This window comes from Balaenoptera physalus, assembly GCF_965194825.1.
Source record: "Balaenoptera physalus genome assembly, chromosome: 21".
In the NCBI taxonomy this organism is placed as follows: Eukaryota; Metazoa; Chordata; class Mammalia; order Artiodactyla; family Balaenopteridae; genus Balaenoptera; species Balaenoptera physalus.
Window position 1 is genome coordinate 34304580 of NC_138902.1, and position 19807 is coordinate 34324386.

Sequence of the window (19807 nt, forward strand, 5' to 3'; positions counted from 1 at the left end):
CTCATCCTGATACACGCTTTGAAGGTACTTGGTACCATGCCTTCCAGTGTTAAAAACTCCTGACAGGAGGGAACTTTCCCAGCCTAATAGAGGAAGTGTTCTTAAAACCGACAGCAAACTTCCTAATTAAAAGCGTGGATTCATTTATTCATCCCACAGATGCTTTGGACGCTGTCAGTTCCCCGGCACTGTTAGGGCCTCAGCTAATGGAGGCCACCTCCCGAGATTCCTACATGACCAACACTTACCTTCGGCCCTCTTTCTACATAAACCTGCCAGGTCCTTAGAATAAGTGTGCTCCGGGGTAGTTGTTTAAGTACCTGCTGCAAATAACGTGGAGACTAAAGGCAGGTTGCTGTAAAACCAAGTTTGAATTGCGTTTTTGAGTAATTGATCCTCCCTGGTAGACCTTTCCCAGCGCAGATGGGCTGATCTGGGGTCTCAAAAACCAAACGGCAACAGAAGGTGGGCTGGCGGTGCCCCTGCCGAAGGTGACAGCTGTTCTGTTAGACCGGTGTGTCCCCTCTGCAGGCAGTTCCTTTGGCATTGTATCTGGCGGCGTAAACAGATGTGCTCTACACTAATTCTAAGATGACTGATGTGATGAAGATATTTAAATACAGTCACAGGTTATAGGTACTATGGGCTTATTTTAGCCCAAAAGCAAAAATTATAGTTGTTTGCAGTAAGCTTCACTTGCATTCATATTTGAATATCTCTATCATCCATCTGTCTGTGATCTATGAATCTGTCTGTATGTCTAATCTGTTTCTATTCCATACATGTATCTAAAGAAAAATTTTCCTTTGTCAGACGTTCTCTATGGGCAAGACATCATTTGGTATAATTGTGGTGGCTTCTCATAGACCAGTGGTCCTCAGGACGCGGATGGGGCTGGGGGTTTATCAGAGCTTTGTCACTCCACGCCCGTCAGTCCAGCGCCTTTCCGGGGTGGGGGGGGCCACACCTGAGGTTCTGTTCCTCCAAGCTCTTCTGAGGTGCCAGCTCCCAACGATGTGGTCAGATGACGAACGTGCACAGACAGAACAATAGCCAGCGAGGGTCTACGTTTTAAATTTTCTTTTGGCATTTGTGCATTCAGATGAAATGATTTATGATGACGTTGAGAATGGAGATGGAGGTGGAAACAGCTCCCTGGAGTACGGGTGGAGTTCGAGCGAATTTGAGAGCTACGGGGAGCAGAGCGACTCGGAGAGCAGAGCCGGGGCCCCCCAGCCCTTCCTGCGCAGCGACCACAAAAAGCAAGTACGTGTCCTGTCTGTGTGCCTGAGAGACAACACGTTCGCACGTGGACCTGTGGACGGGACTAGAAGATGTCACTTTCACTCGCGTACTATTTTAAACAGTCGTTTTTTAAGCTGCTGATATGTGCTTCGAGAAAAGCACTGGGTGTTGGCAAAAGAGAAGGCGCCCCTTATTTCACATAATAGAATCTCGGCAGGATGGGAAAATTAAATTTATATAAACTAAATCCCTCCAAAGGCCCTAAGCGGGTTCGCTGTCTTGAATAATTTACGTACATAAGCATTCCCTGGATATTTGTGTTGTGTACCCATAATGCTGTCTGTGCCCAGCCCGCTGCGGGGATGGAGCCTGGCCGGGTGGGACACAGCACAGCCCTGCTGTCCTTTACGGGATGTTTTGACCCTCAGTGTTCCCAACACAAACAGGAAGATATAAAAATAGAACGTGGTTACAAAAGGATGTTACAGGACGAAAGCGCCTGAGCTGCCCAGGCGCACCCTTAAAGGGAGGGAGCGTGTGTGTGTGAAGCTCCCGAGATGAGGGTCCAGGGAGAAGCTCCGGGTTGCAAGAGTGGATTCCAGGGCTGGAGGTTGTAGGGTGGGGACCTGAGAGAGGCTCTGCTGAGGGAAATCACCCCACTGATGTGGCCGGTGTCCAGTGGTGACTGGCCAGCCCGAATACTCGTGTCGTTGGGTGTTTTGGCTATTGGTAAAGGGGTGATTCACACTGCCGTCCACGGGCACGTCAGCACGCTCCGTGTCCTTTCTGTGTGAGGTCTAGATGCAGGCTGCACGCTGGTGGAGGCTGTGGCTAGTGCCTCGTCATCACGGCAGAATCGATATGTCACGGCGGGATCGATCAGTAACGCCTCCCCCCGCCTGCACCCCCGTAACCAGGCCGATGGGCCCCGGGACGTGGCCTCCACGTCGGTGCGGCTGACAGATTACTGCGGGCGCTTAGTGTTCGCATAGTCTGTAATCTTGTCCTGAAACTCAAGAAGAATCTACCCGTTGGTGGTGGTCAACCCAGCTACTCAATATTATTAACAAGCTTTCCCCAGAACTTAGCTGTCTTCTGTCACCAGAGTTATTACAGCTGAGACTTAACCAGTGAATGAAGCTACAGCTGTAATTGTAAACGGGGCACTGGGGCCTGATTTCAGCAGGATGGGGCACCCACTGCGGCCTTGGAGAGCGGTTAAAACACTCCTCAATTTCGTCTTCAGCGGACCTGGTAGATGACGTGCAAACTGGGCTGGTCAGGCGATGGCCCCTGAGCCGTGGGCACGATTACTGAGTGGAGACTCTGCCCTCTTGGCCGTCCAGCTGGACCCGTGTTCCCAGATGCACCACCAGCAATGCCGACAGAGGAGGCCGGGTGGCCCAGCAGCAGAGACGGTGGAGGGCCAGCCCCGGGCGGCCGTGAGTGCAGAGTCTTCACCGGGTCCAGCACGCATCCGTCCTGTGGGGCAGCGTCCCGAGGGCAGCTCTAAGGAGTACCAAGTTTCCTGGTTTAAAAAGTCGTATTTCAGAAACTGCCAAAATAACACCCTAAGTCGTTTGAGACTCACCTCATAGTCTCAGATTTTATAAAACAATTGCTGAGGTGTCCTTGTCTGGGTTGACATGGGAAACACTCACTAAAGAGCGGGGGCCTCGGTTTGCATATTGGAGACGTTTGTGATCACGTGAGGAGTGAATTACAAGATTTCACCCCATGCCCGTGGGCTGCAGAGAAAGTTATGTCAGTTTGGAGACTTAAAAATTTACGTGGTCCTCCCCAATTCATTTCCCCATCAATACAATCTTGAATTCAAGCTTCTTTCGCTTTGGTGCTGACACAATGGAATAATTTTATATATAGTTCTACAGTTTTGATCATTTTAATTTCACCAAAACGTAAAGGCATGATGGTGCCCACATTCTTCTGTGCATTTACTTGCTCTTGTTTAGCATAGAAGAGTCTCCAGTCTGGGTCACCTGTAGTCTGTCTTCTGATGATGTGTTTTTCCTCACTCATGTGTTTATTTCTCGAGAGCGGTGGGCTAGGAGGGGGGGCCCGGGGCAATAGGACCTTGGTGCGTGAACATCACCCACCAGACGCTGCTCAAGTCCTTTCAATGTAAGATTGTCTCAAAGCACCGGAAAGAGCGTGTTGTGAAAAGCTTGTATCTCTTTGTACTGTAGCTTTCCCATGACCTAACCCGCTTAAAGGAGCACTATGAGAAAAAGATGAGACATTTGGTGGCAAACGCGGTGGGCGCGGTAGAGATTCAGCAGCTAAAGCACAAACATGAACTGAAGGTAGTGTGGTTCACGCTGAAAACGCTTCTGCAAAAGCAGACTGTCCTTTAACGAGAAAACGCAGCCCCAGAGCTGGCCAGTTCTGCCGGGGTGGTGGTTCTCACGGTGCGGTCCAGGGAACCCCAGGGCCACCTGGGCAGTGGAGAGTTCCTGTCAATTCCGGGGTATCCTTCGCCTCCGTCCCCCCCGTCCCCCCAAGTGTGGACGGAGGCCCCAGGGCGTGACCCACGCCTGCTGGGACATGGGATCCACCGTCTCCACGCCAGACGTGAGGCAGGTTCCCCCAAGTGCAAAACAATGCACTTTTTTTGTTGTTTTGGAAAATGTAGTAATTTTTCATAAAACGTTACCTGAGACAAAATGTAACAGGTGTAACATTTTTTAAATGAATATTAATAAAAATATTCAACATTTTTCTCAATTTTAACTCCTTACGTAGTATAACATAGATAAAGCAGGTAAACCAAAGCCGTTTGGGCTGCTCGATGACTTTTCTGAGTGTGAAGGGCTCCTGAGACCACAAAGTTGAGAACTGCTGGGTGTGAATGTCGTGGTGTCCACTGTTCGAGATGTTTTAAAAGGGCACTGTCAAGTAACCTTCCCTTCAGTGGGATCTTGGTCCTTCTGACGTTGTGATTTGTTCACACGTGTTGAAAGGCACTTACCTGAGGCAGGTGTTCACTGAGGAACGTCTCTGGAACGTCACGGCTCTGTTCCACGCTTTTCGGTGCAGGAGCGAAGCCCCCGGAAATCACGGCATCTCCTCCGGCTCGGCGTCGGGCTGGTTCCGTGCAGGAAACAGGCGGAGCCCCTGGGATAATCTGGAGGCCGGGGGGGTGGTTCCAGGGAGCACAGGGCCGGGTGGTCCAGGGAGGGGTACGAGGCAGGCCAGCTCAGCAAAGAGAGGGGAATGTGTACGATCAGACGGCGGGCAGAGGGGCGAGGAGCAGGTAGGGTGACTCGTCTGGGGCCGGCTGCGCGCTGCCGTTCTGTGCAGGAGAAGCAGGGCCTGGCGTGTCGCCGCAGCTGTGCGACCCTGGGCGGCCATTCCCCCTGCCCGGAACCCGGCACCTGTGTGGCTTCACCTGGAGCCGGGGCTCGGCGCCCTGCAGGCTCCCTGGCCATCCGTCTGTCCCTAATTCTCCGACTCCTTGGAGGGAGCGTGGACAGCATGTGCAGCCCGGGTCTGGGCGGCGGGATCTGGACGACTGGGGGGGAGGGAGCTAAGGAGGGGTGCCGGGCAGCCGGGCAGGCAGGGGCGCACAGGCAGCGCGGGGCACCAGCGGTGGCTGCGAAGCGGGGACGGTGGGCTGCCGTCCAGGGTTGTCAGCGGACAAAGCCGCGTTTGGATGAAGGGATGCAGGAGTCAGAGCAGGCAGCGTGGCTTTGCCGCGCTTAACCTGGTGGGTAGAGTCGGAGCAGGCAGAGTGGCTTTGCCGCGCTTGACCTGGTGGGTGGAGTCGGATCAGGCAGAGTGGCTTTGCCACGTTTGACCTGGTGGGTAGAGTCGGAGCAGGCAGCGTGGCTTTGCCGCGTTTGACCTGGTGGGTAGAGTCGGAGCAGGCAGCGTGGCTTTGCCGCGTTTGACCTGGTGGCTAGAGTCGGAGCAGGCAGCGTGGCTTTGCCGCGTTTGACCTGGTGGGTAGAGTGGGAGCAGGCAGCGTGGCTTTGCCGCGTTTGACCTGGTGGGTAGAGTCGGAGCAGGCAGAGTGGCTTTGCCGCGTTTGACCTGGTGGGTAGAGTCGGAGCAGGCAGCGTGGCTTTGCCGCGTTTGACCTGGTGGCTAGAGTCGGAGCAGGCAGCGTGGCTTTGCCGCGTTTGACCTGGTGGGTAGAGTCGGAGCAGGCAGAGTGGCTTTGCCGCGTTTGACCTGGTGGGTAGAGTCGGAGCAGGCAGAGTGGCTTTGCCGCGTTTGACCTGGTGGGTAGAGTCGGAGCAGGCAGCGTGGCTTTGCCGCGTTTGACCTGGTGGCTAGAGTCGGAGCAGGCAGCGTGGCTTTGCCGCGTTTGACCTGGTGGGTAGAGTCGGAGCAGGCAGAGTGGCTTTGCCGCGTTTGACCTGGTGGGTAGAGTCGGAGCAGGCAGCGTGGCTTTGCCGCGTTTGACCTGGTGGGTAGAGTCGGAGCAGGCAGCGTGGCTTTGCCGCGTTTGACCTGGTGGGTAGAGGCGGAGCAGGCAGCGTAGCTTTGCCGCGTTTAACCTGGTGGGTAGAGCGGTGGAGAGCGTCTGGGCGTCCGAGTCGGGGTCAGCCAGGCAGTGTGAGGTGGATCTGGTGTCCGTCGAGGTGGGTGGTGGCCCAGGGGCACATCCTCAGGGACGCAGCCTAGGGCGCGGGGACAGCGAGGAATTGCAGAGTCGCTCAGGGCTGGAGTTGCGAGTGTCCGGCGCCAGTCTTCAGGCTCCTCGGGTGGGAACCCCCCAGGGGCACAGCCCCCGAGTCCAGGGTGCACTCAGCCCCTGAGAGCCCCTCAGCCGGCGCGGCTCTGCACAGACGGGCAACCGGGCAGTGGCCCCGTAGAAAGGGCCGGCGGAGGGAGGCCAGGCGAAGCCCTGGAGGTGAGCGGGCGGGTGTCGAAGCCTCCCCCCCAGGGGAGGATTGTAGGAGGGCGGGGAGGCCGGCACCTAGACAGACCCGAAGGGTGTTGGCTTGTGTCATAAGAGGCCATCTGGGTTTTCTGTAAACGATCAGTCGCTCGGTACCCAGTGGCCAACATCTCAGACGTTAGAGTCTAAAGGATAAGAAATGTGGGTGAAATGCCAAAGCACGTCATTGGAAGCTTTTGGCACTAACGGCCAGTCTAAGTGTTATGCCAGGACCCTGGCTTGAGGGAACCAGGATGGACAAACTCCCCTGCGGGGGCCGGTGGTCCTTCCAACCCTTCAGTCTCTGCGGAGGAGGGGGTCTGCCGACCCCTCCTGCGGGCCGTCCCTCTGTCTGTATCCCGGCAGGTCCCTCCATCTGGCCATTCCTGTGACCATCAGTACGAAGGGCCCGTGAGCCGCTGACCGGCCTCCAGGGGGAGCCCAGGGGAGGCTGGGGAGTGCCCAGCGGCTGAGCCGGCTGGTGGGTCTCCAGCCAGGGGCTCCACTGTTTCCTGCCATCTGTCCATTGACCTTGGGCAAACTGTTCACACCTGTGGCCTCAGCTCTCCGCACTCGGCTTCTGCAAAGCTCTTTGCCAAGTGTTTGTAATAAAAACGAAGACTGACTTTTAAACACAGCAGGAGACTTTTTAAAAACTATGTTAAGGAAGGGCTCTGTTTGTAAATTTGCTTTTCCTTCTTTTTTTTTAACCAGCAAAATCAAAACCAAACAGCCCCAAACCACACACACACACACACACACACACACACACACACACACAGAGTTTCACAACAGCCAAGAAAGCTCTCCCAGATCAAAAAGCCAATTTCAGATGATATTTCAAGAGCAAACTACTTGACAGTATTCTTTTAAAATGGAGTAAAAGCAACGAGGAGGTTTTACCGAGTCACCCCGCCCTCACCCGGCCTCCCTTCCCCGCAGATGCAGAAGCTCGTGAAGGCCGCCAAGGAGGGCACCAAGGATGGCCTGGAGAAGACGAAGGCTGTGGTGAAGCGGGGCCGCTCCTTCATCAGGACCAAGTCCTTCGTCTCTGCAGGTCCGCGGGGCGCGGCCTCGGGGAGGCTGCCTGGGCCCAGGGCTGGCGCGGGGCAGCGGGGACTCCGGGGGCGGCAGGAAGTTGAGTGAATTCTCGCAGGGGGTGGATTTCGCCCCCCCTTAACTGGCTCCCCCCAGCAGTCGGGTGATCGGGGGTCCCCCCGGGGGCTTGCTCTCCCCCCGCAGAGCCCCAGGATTCTCAGCAGGGTCGTTGATAATAGAACACAGTCACGGTGGTGCGTTCACAGTGCCCGGGGCTCCTGGGCACGTTTCCTGCCCCCTCACGGCTGAGGCTGAGTACGGTGGGCTCTAAGTGGGGACTCAGGATCCTCTGTGCTGGTGAGAGGATTCCAGAATTCTCAGGTTTTGTGAAACATTTCACTCAGGGGCAGGAGCCCATGCTGCTTGTGTGTCAGAAAGATAGAGCCTGTCTGGGTGTGTTCACATCAGCAGCAAGCTCCGGGCGAGGGTTCTCCAGCGTCTGAGCACGTCTGGGCACTGGTGTGGTAGGAGGTAACCCGCTGTGCCGGTAGCTGAGGGTTTACGTGCGGATTGACCGTCCTGACTCTGACTTGGTCCTTTAGAAGCACGTTTCTTTGCTGCCGCTACGAACTTCTGATGTGCAAAGCCGGTGCCGGCTCAGTGCAGGGCTGCTGATAACCGTGCAGGGAGAGGACTTTAAGGTCACGTGTTTCCCCTGCGAATGGCCCAGGAAGACTGTAATTGGCCGTAAAGCCACCTGGGCCTTTAGAGAAGGTGTGATCCTCACGGAGCCCCCGGCCTCTTCGCATAGGACGGAGAGTGTGTCAGGGGCGGAGACGGGCATGTGGGTTCTGATAGAGTGCTCCCTGGTGGGGAGCTGGCAGCGGGGCAGGTGCCCCAGAGGGGGCCCTTCGTGGGAGGGCACACGGGCAGAGCCCCACAGGTGCAGAGGTTGGGGTTAGGGGCCCCGGAGCCTGGGGGCTGCTCAGAAATGCCGACTCGGGCCCACCCGAGACCCCTGAGCCAGGATCGCAAGGGAACGGGGTCCAGGTGCACGGGGCAGGCCGGAAGCCAGCTCCAGGGGGAGAGTGAGCGGAGTATCACAGGATCGTTCCTGGTTTGGGGGGAGGGGGCCCATTACACACACCCCTGAACCCTGCGGCCTTAGCTTCCTGAGCTGTCAGGTGGGAAGCCTGGGCTAAAGTCGCGGCTCTTAGCCCTGGAGTTCACAGGGAGGAACCGGGAGCTCTTACAAACAGCGTGTGCCAGGCCTCCACCCCCAGACCGTCAGTGGACCTCTGAGGGAGACGTCCGCACACTGGAATGTTGTGGGTTTTTTTAAAGACTATTTTGTTTTTAGAGCAGTTTTAGGTTCACGGCAAAACTGAGTGAGAAGTATGGAGATTTCCCATAAACCCCTAGCCCTACTCATGCACAGCCTCCCCTCCCCCACTGTCACCATCCCCACCAAGTGGTCCGTGTGTTACAATCGTGAACCTACACTGACACGTCACCATCACCCAGAGTCTGTGGTTCACGTCAGGGCTCACTCTTGCTGTTGTACGTTCTGTGGGTTTGGACAAATGGGTAAGGAAACATATCTATCATTATAGCATCATAGAGAGTAGTTCCACTGCCCTAAAAATCCTCTGTTCATCCTTCCCTCCCCCCAAACCTTGGCAACCGCTGATCTTTTTACTGCCTCCATAGTTTTACCTTTTCTAGTTGGACCCATACAGTCTGTAGTCTTTTCAGATTGGCTTCTTTCACTTAGTGATACGCATTTAAGGTTCCTTCATGTCTTTTCGTGGCTTGATAGCTCCTTTCTTTTTAGCTGAATAATATCCATTGTCTGGATGGACCACAGTTTATTTTATCCACTCACCTACTGAAGGACATCTTAGTTGCTTTCAAAGTTTTGGCGATTGTGAATACAGCTGCTGTAAACATCCATGTGCAGGTTTTTGTGTGGTTATAAGTTTTTGGCTCCTTTGGGTGAACACCAAGGAGCGTGACTGCTGGGTCATGTGATAAGAGTATGATTAGTTTTATAAGAAAGCACTAAACTGTCTCCCAAAGTGGCTGCACCATCCTGCATCCCCACCAGTGATGAATGAGAGTTCCTGTCGCTCCACATCCTCATCAGCACTTGGTGTTGTCACTGCTCTGGATTTTGGCCGTTCCAATAGGTGTATAGACACTGTAGGTTTTTTAAAGCTCCTCTGACAGTTCTTCTGTGCAGCTAGGGTTTTGTATCTTTGAATTAGATAATCTCCAGGTTCCTATTACCTAAAAATTCCTGTGCTTTTCTGGTTTCTAGGTGTTTTGTGAATTCTTTAGACTACTTAGCTGCATCTAAGTTTTTAGAAATGAATTTAATTTTGGTCTAGAATTTTTGATCTTGGGGAAGTTGTGCTTTTTCAGATTTCTAGTGAGAAAGGGAGAAAGTCAGGAGGTTACTAAGTCTCCCTTCGTTTTCCCTGACTATTGAGTGTTGGTTCTTAGTCACTCATAGCTGCTTTTCTTTGTTTCTGACTTTGATATGTTATAGATTAAGAAATTGAAATATGTATTTCTACTCTGCCATCTAGGTGTTCAAATGACACCTCTGCTTTTTGAAGTTAGACTTCAAGTATTGAAAATCTCAAATATCGACAACACCACATTCCTCTTGTGGGAAGGATATTTTCTTGGGTTTGTTAAAACTTCACTTTACTCATTGCTGGGTGGAATGGAGACGTGGAACTGAGGTGTCTGCCCAAGGCGCTGCTTTGACAGCCAACTTTACTGCGCTGTGATGTTATATCCTGTTTCAGTGTCAAACAAGCACATTCTGTCTTCCTTTAAGACCACAGATCCTGTCTTGAAGAGGAGCAGAACTTGTTCATCGACGTAGACTGCAGGCACCCGGAAGCCATCCTCACCCCGATGCCCGAAGGCTTGTCTCAGCAGCAGGTAGGATGCGTAGGGCGGATACCCCCGTGTTTGTACCAGGACAGCTGTGCTGGCTGGGAATTACCTGCTGGCACAGACTCCCAGCCATTCCATCCACTGGCCTCTCCTGGTCCAGCAAGGAAGGGGTTAAGCCAGCAGCGGGCCTAAATATTTTGAGTATCAGCCCCAGTGTAATTGTGAAAATGTGTGGAATGTCTGCATTCTTTGTGAGCGTCATTTATACTCATTCACACTGATGGGACGTCTCTACAAAGGGACTGGATGTGACTGTGTAAAGTGTGTGTATGTGTACATAGTGCCTGAGTCTGAGATTAAAAGATAGATTTCCAGCAACTCATGAAGTCAGCCGAATATCAATGAATTTCTTCGTCTCTGAAAATACTGTAGGTAGCAGAGGGAAGATATTCCGTGGTTTCCATTTGATTATCTTTGGGTAAAAGGAAAGGAAAGCTTCAGAAACAAGGGCGTCAGAGACAAGGGCGTACCACAGAGTTGGGGGCATTGGGGGGCGGGGTTGATGGTTTTGGGTGGGGTGTGATTTGAGTTTTTCCCACGTGGGCAGCCTGATGCAGGTCATGGAGGCTGAGAGAGATGACAGATGATGTAAATAGATGATGTAGGTAGATAGACGTAGGTGGGTTATAGGTATACAAGGTGGTTGATAGATGCATGCATCATACACACGACACGCGTGCACAGATGTGGCGTGCAGACAGAACCACATAAAAATCCTCTGTGGTAAGTTCAGAGTCTAGTAAGAAAGACGACAAGCTGTGTTGAAAAGGCTGCCAAGGGGCTGTTAGCCATAGGTCAGGCTGGAGTAGGAAGCTGGCACTTGGTTGGGTTGCAGGGGGCAGGAGAGCAGGGTTGAAGGTGCTAGTGAAGTGTCTGGTGTGTGGGTGCTGGGCCGTGAGAGGCCGGGCTCGTGTGCTCAGGAGGGGACACGTCAGGCAGGTGTAAGAGTCACTCCCCTCATCCTTGCATGCCCCCTGTGGAGCGCATTCACATGAGGACACCCAGGTCCAGAGGGGCCTCGTGGTCAGGCGGCATTGGACAGCGGGCGTGGCCGGGTCCGGTGCCCCCCTGGATCCCGCGTCCTCAGCTCCCTCGTGCTCCTGGGGTTGAAATGTGGCCGCGTTGCTGGCAGGGGCGGGTCGATGGTTTTTGCAGGAGCAGAGAGGCTGCTCTTCACTGCCCCCTGCTCGCTGCCCAAGTTCCTGGCTCGCCCACCTCATTTTAGCCTCACAAGTCTGGAAAAGGGCATCGATTGCTCAAAAACACTCTCGATGTTCCTGGAGGCCTCCCCTGGGGCTCCAGGACTTGGGTCCTCTTCCTGGACAGCGTGGGGTCACGTGGTCGGGAGGCACGTGGAGCCTCCCCGTGGGGGGCCCTGCGGGTGAGGGACTGTGGCCGCCTTGCAGACGCATGTGGCCGCGGGGCGTCCCTGGCCAGGCCGAGACTTGGAGACAGCAGGGGCGTGCGGGTCGGCCAGGGGACGGGGGACAAGGGAGTTTTGAGCCCGCAGGGTCTCAACAGACACACACACCTGCCAGTCAGTTTTGTCCCCCAGAGGGCCGGGTGGTGACAGCGAGGACGGGTCCCTGGTGCAGAAAGGGCACCTCTGTAGGCGCCCCCACCCCGGCCCAGTTCCCACCCCGGGCCCCGCATTGGGGCAGGGGAGACTCCGGCCAGGCTGCTCACTTGTTCCGCGAGCGCCGTCCTCCTTCCCATGAAACGGGGACCTGGCGTCTGCGGTGTCTCCCTCGTGGCCTGACAAGACAGTGACGCGACGCGTGTGGTGGCCCTCAGGGCTGAACGCGCCACGCCAGGGTCACGACGGCCGACGGCCGGAGAGGGTTTGTGTTTCGGTTTCTGCGCTGCTCCCGGCAGGCTTCCTTCTTACCCCCTGATTCGCAGAGGTTGCTTTCCCACTGGTTACTGCTTGTTCTCCGGGGAGTTTTCCATTAAAAGATTAAACCCGGATGTCAGTGCTCTTTGATTTTTTTCTTCCAAAGTTGAAATAAGGTAACATAACTGTCAGGAAAAATGCTGCATGTGAAGCGTTCTTTACACGCCCTGTTTGGTGGGAGGAAAGCCTTTATTTCCTGGGTTGTCATTTACTTGAAAGGTAGCACTGAAGCTGCAGGATGAGGCCAGCATCCTCTGCCCTCCGGCCTCTGATCCAGGGTCCAGGCACAGGGAGGGGCTGCTGTCCTCCTCCTCCTCCTTCTCCTCTCCGCCCCTCCCCTCCGCTTTCCCCCTCCCCTCCCCCTCCCCTTTACCCCCTCCTCCTCTTCCCCCTCCCTGTTTCCCTCCCCTCCCCCTCGCATTTACCCCCTCCTCCACCTCCTCCTCCTATCCCACCCCCCCACTCTCCCTCTCCTCCCCCTCCTCCCTCCTCCTCCTCCTCCTCCTCCTCCTCTTCCCCCCTTCCCCTCCCTGCCCTCCCACTCCCCTTTGCCCCCCCCACCTCCTTCTCCTCCTCCATTGCGCTAATCACCTCCTGGCCCAGGCACGTCTCCCGCGGGTCCCCGTGGCCTCGTAGGAAAGCTGGTCCAGGGCTGAGGTCTCCCTGCAGCCTCGGGGTCAGGGTCCCGGGAAGCCTGAGGCCTGGGGACCCGTGTTGGCTGTACTGTCCACTCACTGAGTTTAACCGAGGGGCTGACCCGACCTGCGGGAGCCCTGGGATCGGGGGGAGATTCGGGGTTTTATTTTGTATTTTTCAGTAATACCAATTCTAGGTCCTTTGACCTGATACATTAGTGTTGTCTCAGGACTTAAAAAAACATATTTAATTCCTAGGTTAGACGCCCCCCCCCGCAAATCCTCAAATATCCTGACCCCAGAGTTGAGACAGTGTGTGGGAATCTGAATTTGGGGGGAAGGCTGGCCCAAATTTGACCATCCGCAGTTTGGGGGTGTCTGGGTCGTGGGGTGCCACCCTCGTTTCAGAGGGAGGGGTCATCGCTGCGGCCGCGTGTGCTTGTGCTTTAACTCCGGACTCAGCTGCCTTTTACACACATCACTTTCTTCCTTAAGTGTCCTTGAAGGTTGCTTTTTGCCTTCATTTTGTGAAGGAGCGGCCCTTTTGTAGGGAGAGGAGTCGCTCCCTTGCAGATGTCGGTGACTTGACGAGAGGTGCGCCCTCGGAGGATGTGCCTTCTGCCGCCAGGTGGCGCCGCGGTTCCTGGGATGGGGCTGCCGGGGGTGGGGTTAGGAGCAGTCTTGTAATTTCTATGCTCCGCTCTCCGGAGTTTTTGCACCTGGACTTGACGTTGGTAATTTACTCTCTGCGTTCTCAGCCTTGTAGGCTTCGAATGGCCTCAAAACAAAACAAAACTATACCTCCACCTTCCAAAAGTTTTTTTTTTTTTAATAACTTTGGAATAATGATTTTAGATATGTTGGTAATAACATTCTTTGAGTTAAGACTGGAAGGTTTTTTTTCGATGCTTAACGTATACATGAAATACCATGTAATTCCGTGCTCGGCACATAAAATACAATCCGTTAATTCAGTCCATTACTGTTGGATGAGTGAATGAAATTGTTGTCAATGCCATAATTTAACTGTGTTGCTGTAGTTGTGGTTTATAATTTGAGGTTTACAAATAACAGAATTGTAGTGATGGGGGACCGATGTTTTGTGCCCATAATGGTAGGTAGTTAATGCACTAATATATTTTAAGGCCTTGGGAGTTTTCATTTATGTACTGTCTGGAAAACAAAAAACTTTTTTGTCCACAAGCCTCAACAGAAGTCAAATTTATCTGTTGTGTTTTCTGAGGCAGGTTTTGACTGTTGTCTTTTCAAATTCTCAACAGGTCGTAAGAAGATATATTCTGGGTTCGGTTGTCGACAGTGAAAAGAGCTACGTGGATGCTCTTATGAGGATTTTGGAGGTATCTAAATGCCACATTGTATAATGGATATGTTTCGTGAACCTATGAATTACAAGATACTCAAATTGGCAAAATTCTTAAAAGAATCTGAGAATTGTGTCTGTGTATTGACATCAAAAGTTGCGTGGTTTGTTTGGACACAAACGCAGTTGCACAGGTGAGTTTCTCCGTGTTCTTTCACGAACCCTGAGAAAAGCCTGGGCCGTCCTTGTGCGTTTCTGCCTCAGCAATACGAGAAGCCGCTGTCTGAGATGGAACCCAAGATCCTGAGCGAGAGGAAGCTGAAGACGGTCTTCTACCGGGTCAAGGAGGTCCTGCAGTGCCACTGCATGTTCCAGATCGCGCTGGCCAGCCGCGTGGCCGAGTGGGACTCAGTGGAGATGATCGGAGACGTCTTCGTGGCCTCGGTAACCGAGCCGGCGTGCCCAGAGGGTCTGCGGGGCTCCCCTGGGCTCAGGGCCCCTCCCTTCTCGCACGGGTGCCTCAGGGTGGGTGTCCTACCGGCCTGAGCCCAGCTGCACCCCACGGCGCCCCGGCCGACACTGCGGAGCTCTCCGCAGGGGCCGGTCTGAGGTCAGGAAGCTGTGCACGTGTGTGCGCCCAGGGGAAGGATGTAGAGAGAAACGTCCAGAGGCTCCGGGGGAGCTGCCCCTGGAACACTTCAGACTACACACCGTCTCAAGCTTGGGAGGCATCACAGGCAATTTGATGATGGTTTCGTCGCCGAGTCAGGGCCCTGCTTGTGAACGGTTTTGTGGGGTTGTCGGCTTTAAGCCCTCACAGGGTCCCACCCCTCCTGGGAACCGCCTTGTGGGAAGATACCCACCTGTTTCCCTCAGCCCTGTGCTCCCTGACCTGGTGTCCCGTTGTGCGGACGCAGCCTCCGGGCCCCGCGGTGACACAGGACGCGAGGGGACACGAGCTGGTCCCACAGCTGCGCTGACCTTTCCCAGCAGGAGCCGCCGCAGCCCTGAGCTCCAGCGCTGGGTGGCTCCGAGCCATTTATCTTCGGCCCATTTGTGAATCGTCCACACTGTGGACTGGCTACTTTTCTATCTAGAGGTAGCAGAGGGATTCTGAAGTTGATTGAGGGCAGCGCTGTCAAGGGACAAGAGCTTGAAAGATTTTTAAGTGTCCGTATACTTAGAGGAATGCTGTCATGTGATGCGTGAAACCTTTTTTCTGTATATTCTGTGCGTGTGCTTAATGAGGTATATAAAGTATGCTTTGAACATAACGTGGAAAGAGAGTTCTTACTAAAATTAATTTGCATAATCCCCTTCAGTGATCTTTATGAAAAACAAAAAAGAGATATTGGACATTTCCTCTTTTTTCTGCCTATTTTATATATTAGTTTCAACTCTTAGCCTATCCTTCTTAAAACGTTTACCTTGGGAACTTTTTTTTAATGTAGAAGAAAATCTTTTTAAAACATATATAATTTAGATGAAAGCATTTCTTCTCTAAGTGGCCACACATCTACTTATGGGAATCGCTGTCCGTCCTCAAGAATATGTGGGATCTTAGAAGAATAAAAGGGAGTGAGGCCAACGTCTCTGCCTCTGGAAACGTTTGCGCTTCTGGGAAAACTGGGCAGTGGACCTATGTGGCGTTGCCCCTCAGCCTGGGGAAACAGGTGCGGTCAGCTGTCCTCCCCTGAGCATCTCCAGGGGATGGTTAGGTCAGGATGCTGGGGCCTCCACATGCTGAGGTGCAGGACACCCCGTCCTGGAGGTGAAATCCACAAAGTGCCAGTCAGCAGGAATTTAAAGGACGATGTCTGTCAACACCATCTCTATACGACTGTAGTCAGGAACATTGCTTAACTGAAACCCAAACTGCCACAGTTTTGAGCAGGGCAGCCCTGAAGAGCATTGGCACATAAGATCAGCCAGCCATTGAAAAATTCCTAGCAAGTCTGCTTAAAGAAAACAATGATCACACACAGTCATAATGAAGCTTATCCTATGAAAACATCACAGTGACCGAGAGGTTATCGTTAGCACAGGTTCCAGCCTTTCGTTGCAAGCTTGGGGAGGAAGCAGTTGGACTCTGCGTTATTTACATTGCTCAATTTCCTCTGTATTTCAGTTTTCCAAGTCCATGGTGCTGGATGCTTACAGCGAATACGTGAATAATTTCAGCACAGCTGTGGCAATCCTTAAGAAAACGTGTGCTACAAAACCTGCGTTTCTTGAATTTTTAAAGGTAGGCGCTCTAAAAATTTTTTGTGTGTTTTATCACCCTCTGATAACAGATCTGATGCCAAAATACTTTGTAGTGAAATTTCACCAAACCTTCCCTCTAAATGTATGATGTTATTTACTGTAAAGATTTTAGCACCAACAGGACCCTAGGTGTTGGATCAGTGCCGGAAAGGAAGATGAAGTTTTTAGTGACAACACAGCTCTTTGAAAATAACCTTCATTTGCACATCCTTAGACATACGTGGACAGATGGGAGGGGTCAGAAAGTGGAGGTCAGACCCCAAACCAAGCGGCCAGCTGATGCTCAGCACAGGGTTAGGAGTCACAGAAGGTGGCTTCGGAGTCGGTCGGGGGCTCCTTGGCTTCTTTGGGTCAGGCCGTGAGCAGACCCCCTAAAGATGAGCCCCCACGGTGGGTAGGGGGGCTCCATGGTCCGTTCCTCCTCTGACGTCGGGTGGGCGGCTCCCCATCCTCCCGGGAAGGGCAGCTGCGGAGAGTCCCCGGTGGGTGTTGATGGGTGACATTGAATCAGCGGCATCTCCGTCAAAAGACGCCCGTCACAGGCTGGGACGTAAACGTGCCCGGAGGGCTCGCCGCCCGTGGAACCAGGATAAAGTTCCCCTTCAGATACTGGGTCCCCGGGGCCGGAGTCTCATCTGCCTGAGGCTCCAGTTTGCATTATGACCTGGGACCAAAGCCTGTTCCTGTTACTTGAACTGTGTCCTTGGAAGGTTCTGCCACCTGCACAGTGAACCCTGGGGGGTATCCTCGCCCAGGGTGAAGCCTTATTTAGGCTGAGCTATACCCCCCTCCCTCTCATGTGATATAGTGGCTCCCACTGAGGCAGGACCGGGGTGGAGGTGGTCCGTCCTGAGATCGACCCCACTCTGGAAAGCTGCGGTCGGCGCTCTGGCCTTCCCCCGTCACAGCAGGAGAAAGGAAACACGGGACGATCTAAAGTGTACATTTTCTGAGGAGTTTGTTGTGGTCCTGCTGGCCGACAGTACCTGACGGGAGGCCACTGCAGCCTCACCGTCAGGCCGCCAGCCTCCGGCGGCCTGGGAAGGCAGGCCATACAGTCTCCTGTCCTACCCCAGGCGCCTGGTGTCCACGAGGTCAAGCCGGGCTCTGGGCTCCACACCACGCGGCCCTTCAGCTGGAGAGAGCTGGTGACTCCTCCCCAGTTTGTAAATGGTCAGCCTGGGGCATCCCCTCCTGCCAGAGAAGCCCCCCTGCGGAGGGAGGGGGGCGCCTGGCCCTGGACTCCCTCCCCCCTGGCCTCCCCTGGGGAGACTTGCCAGGACACGGACACGCCCCAGCCGCGCCCCGAATCTTCACGGCAGAGCGAGGGCTGAAGTGGGGAGGTTTGTCCCAATGCGGGACAAGCCGTGGCGGCCGCAGGGACTGCGCCCCAGGCGCAGGGCAGGTGCCTTGAGGGGCCCGTGCTACTCCAACTTGGGATTCTGTCACTTTCTTCTTCTTTCTTTCTTTTTTTGTAGCTGCACTTTGTTGTGATTGTAGAATCTTAGAAACTAGTTTGACTCTTAGAGTATTGAAATTAGCTCATAAATGACTCTTAACACATCAAATAAAAACATTGAAGGTTTCAGTTCAGAAAGCAGCCAGGGCTCGCTGCAGGCCGAATGACGTCAGCGTGCCTTGGCGGCGTGTGAGGTGTAGACGGTGTTTGGAGCAGGTTTGGAGGCAGCCTGTCCGTGGAGAGGAGCAGGTGCGAGCTCCCCCGGGGGCTGCGTCCCGGCGGGAGCCGCGAGTGCCGGCCCTTTGTCACCCCGCAGCAGTGCCAGGAGTCCAGCCCTGACCGCGTCACGCTGCACAGCCTGATGACGAAGCCCATCCAGAGGTTCCCGCAGTTCATCCTGCTGCTCCAGGTGAGGCCTCCTGCGCGATTCGGCCAGTGGTCCCGTCCTGCCGTCGTCCGTCCCTCCGTGTCCAAGCATCTCCTCGTGCAGACGCCGGGCTCTCAGCTGCCCCCGCTCCCGGGTCGCTTGCATCAGGGCGGGGCCGGGGGCGGCGAGACCCCAGCCTGCAGGTGCCGGTCCCTCCGGCCCCCGCCCGTCCTGAGCTCCTCTCCTGGGCCCGTCGGGACCCCCCTCATCACCATAGACTCTGGGGGGTGAGAGGGGCTTGTTAGGAACACCAGACATCAGCATAGACTCTGGGGGGTGAGAGGGGCTTGTTAGGAACACCAGACCCCCCGCCCCCCATCACTCAGGAAATTCCGAGGGCTTTAGGGGCCCCGGGCCAGGGGCCTGAACTGGGGCAAAGCCGAGTGAGTTTTCATTAACCACATGCGCTCGTGCACTGGGGGAGGCAGGCTGGTCACCAGGCAGGTAGACACCAGATGTCCAGGGTCCTGCTCTGGGGTCAGGTGTGTGCCCAGAGGGGAGGGGCAGGCCCGGGAAGCTGCCGGTCAGCGGCGGAGCCGACCCGCTGCTTGGGGAGCGCGAGCTGCGCAGAGAGATTTCCCAGATACTCCGACCCTACGTTTTCTTAGACCAAGAATTCTCAGTTAGGTTCGTGCGTTGATTTAAGGAGTAGAGCTGGCTTTGAGTGCAGATATAAAGCATCGTCGGATCAGGAAGGCCTTGCCCTGCCGTGTGATGTGCCGTCAGGCCCCCGAGACCTGGGACCCGCGCGCCTTGCGGGCTCAGGGCTCACCCTCCTTAGATGAGCGTCAGGCGTTTGAATCGGTTATTTCCGAGGAGGGTCTGCGGTGGCCTCCGCCTCTTCTGGTTTCTCAGTGACACTCAGCTCGTTTCTATAGTTAAATCCGGCGACTTGTTGGCTCGCCTGGTCATTACAAGTGATGAAAGATGAACCGTGAAGTCATCCCCAGGGACAGAGAGGGTGCATCAAAGGCCTGAGGCCTCGATGGGCCCACCCGTCACACGGTTCCAAATTTAAAAAATTGGTCCTTGTAAGAAGTTTGCTCTTTCCTTTCATTTTTATTTTTACTTACCTCTAAATGTTTCAGTTTGCTGAGCAGGAACAGATGAAAATTCTTAAAGTCCAAATCCAGTTACGATAGACTCCAGGGTTTTGGTTTAAGCACATGTCCTCGTGGACAGATGCGGCCGCTTGGCCTGGCCCTTCCCGGGTTCCTTAGAGCTTCCTGTACAGCTGGTCCCCTCTGCCCATCCCCCCACCCCCCTGCCCCACCTGGGCGCCAGCCCCCGACCCTCCAGGGCAGAGAACAGCCTTCACCCCGGCCTGATGGCGGCACAGCACCCAGACGGCTGGTCCCAGGTTTGTGTGAACGCGGTTCCCGCGGGCAGGTGTTCAGTCCTTCCTGCTGTCTGAGCACAGGCAGTTCACAGGGGCAGGGGGCTCAGACAGGGCAGGGCTGGTTCCTAGGAGAACGCAGTGGGCATCAGAGAGGGGTGGTTTCTGTACTTCTGTGTTTCCATACTTCAGAGATACCTACAGGTCCGTGTGCAGGGACCCCGCTTTGCGGGTAAGATGCTCCTGGGAGTTGTTCCCGGAGAGGAGTGGGGTGGAAGATGGGACAGGCGCTCCCCTCCCGCCGAACTCCG

General features: G+C 54.6%; 1 protein-coding gene across 1 annotated transcript in view; it reads left to right on the forward strand.

Annotated features, from left to right (window-relative positions):
• Window positions 1-19807, forward strand: part of ARHGEF10 (Rho guanine nucleotide exchange factor 10) — a gene marked incomplete at its 5' end in the record, with an annotated part of 87660 nt that overhangs the window by 29493 nt on the left and 38360 nt on the right. The window contains 8 exon segments of the mRNA XM_082443959.1: window positions 1103-1266; window positions 3453-3569; window positions 7094-7208; window positions 10038-10144; window positions 13969-14046; window positions 14274-14453; window positions 16138-16254; window positions 18050-18142. Of these exon segments, the coding sequence (XP_082300085.1) occupies window positions 1103-1266; window positions 3453-3569; window positions 7094-7208; window positions 10038-10144; window positions 13969-14046; window positions 14274-14453; window positions 16138-16254; window positions 18050-18142 (971 nt within the window).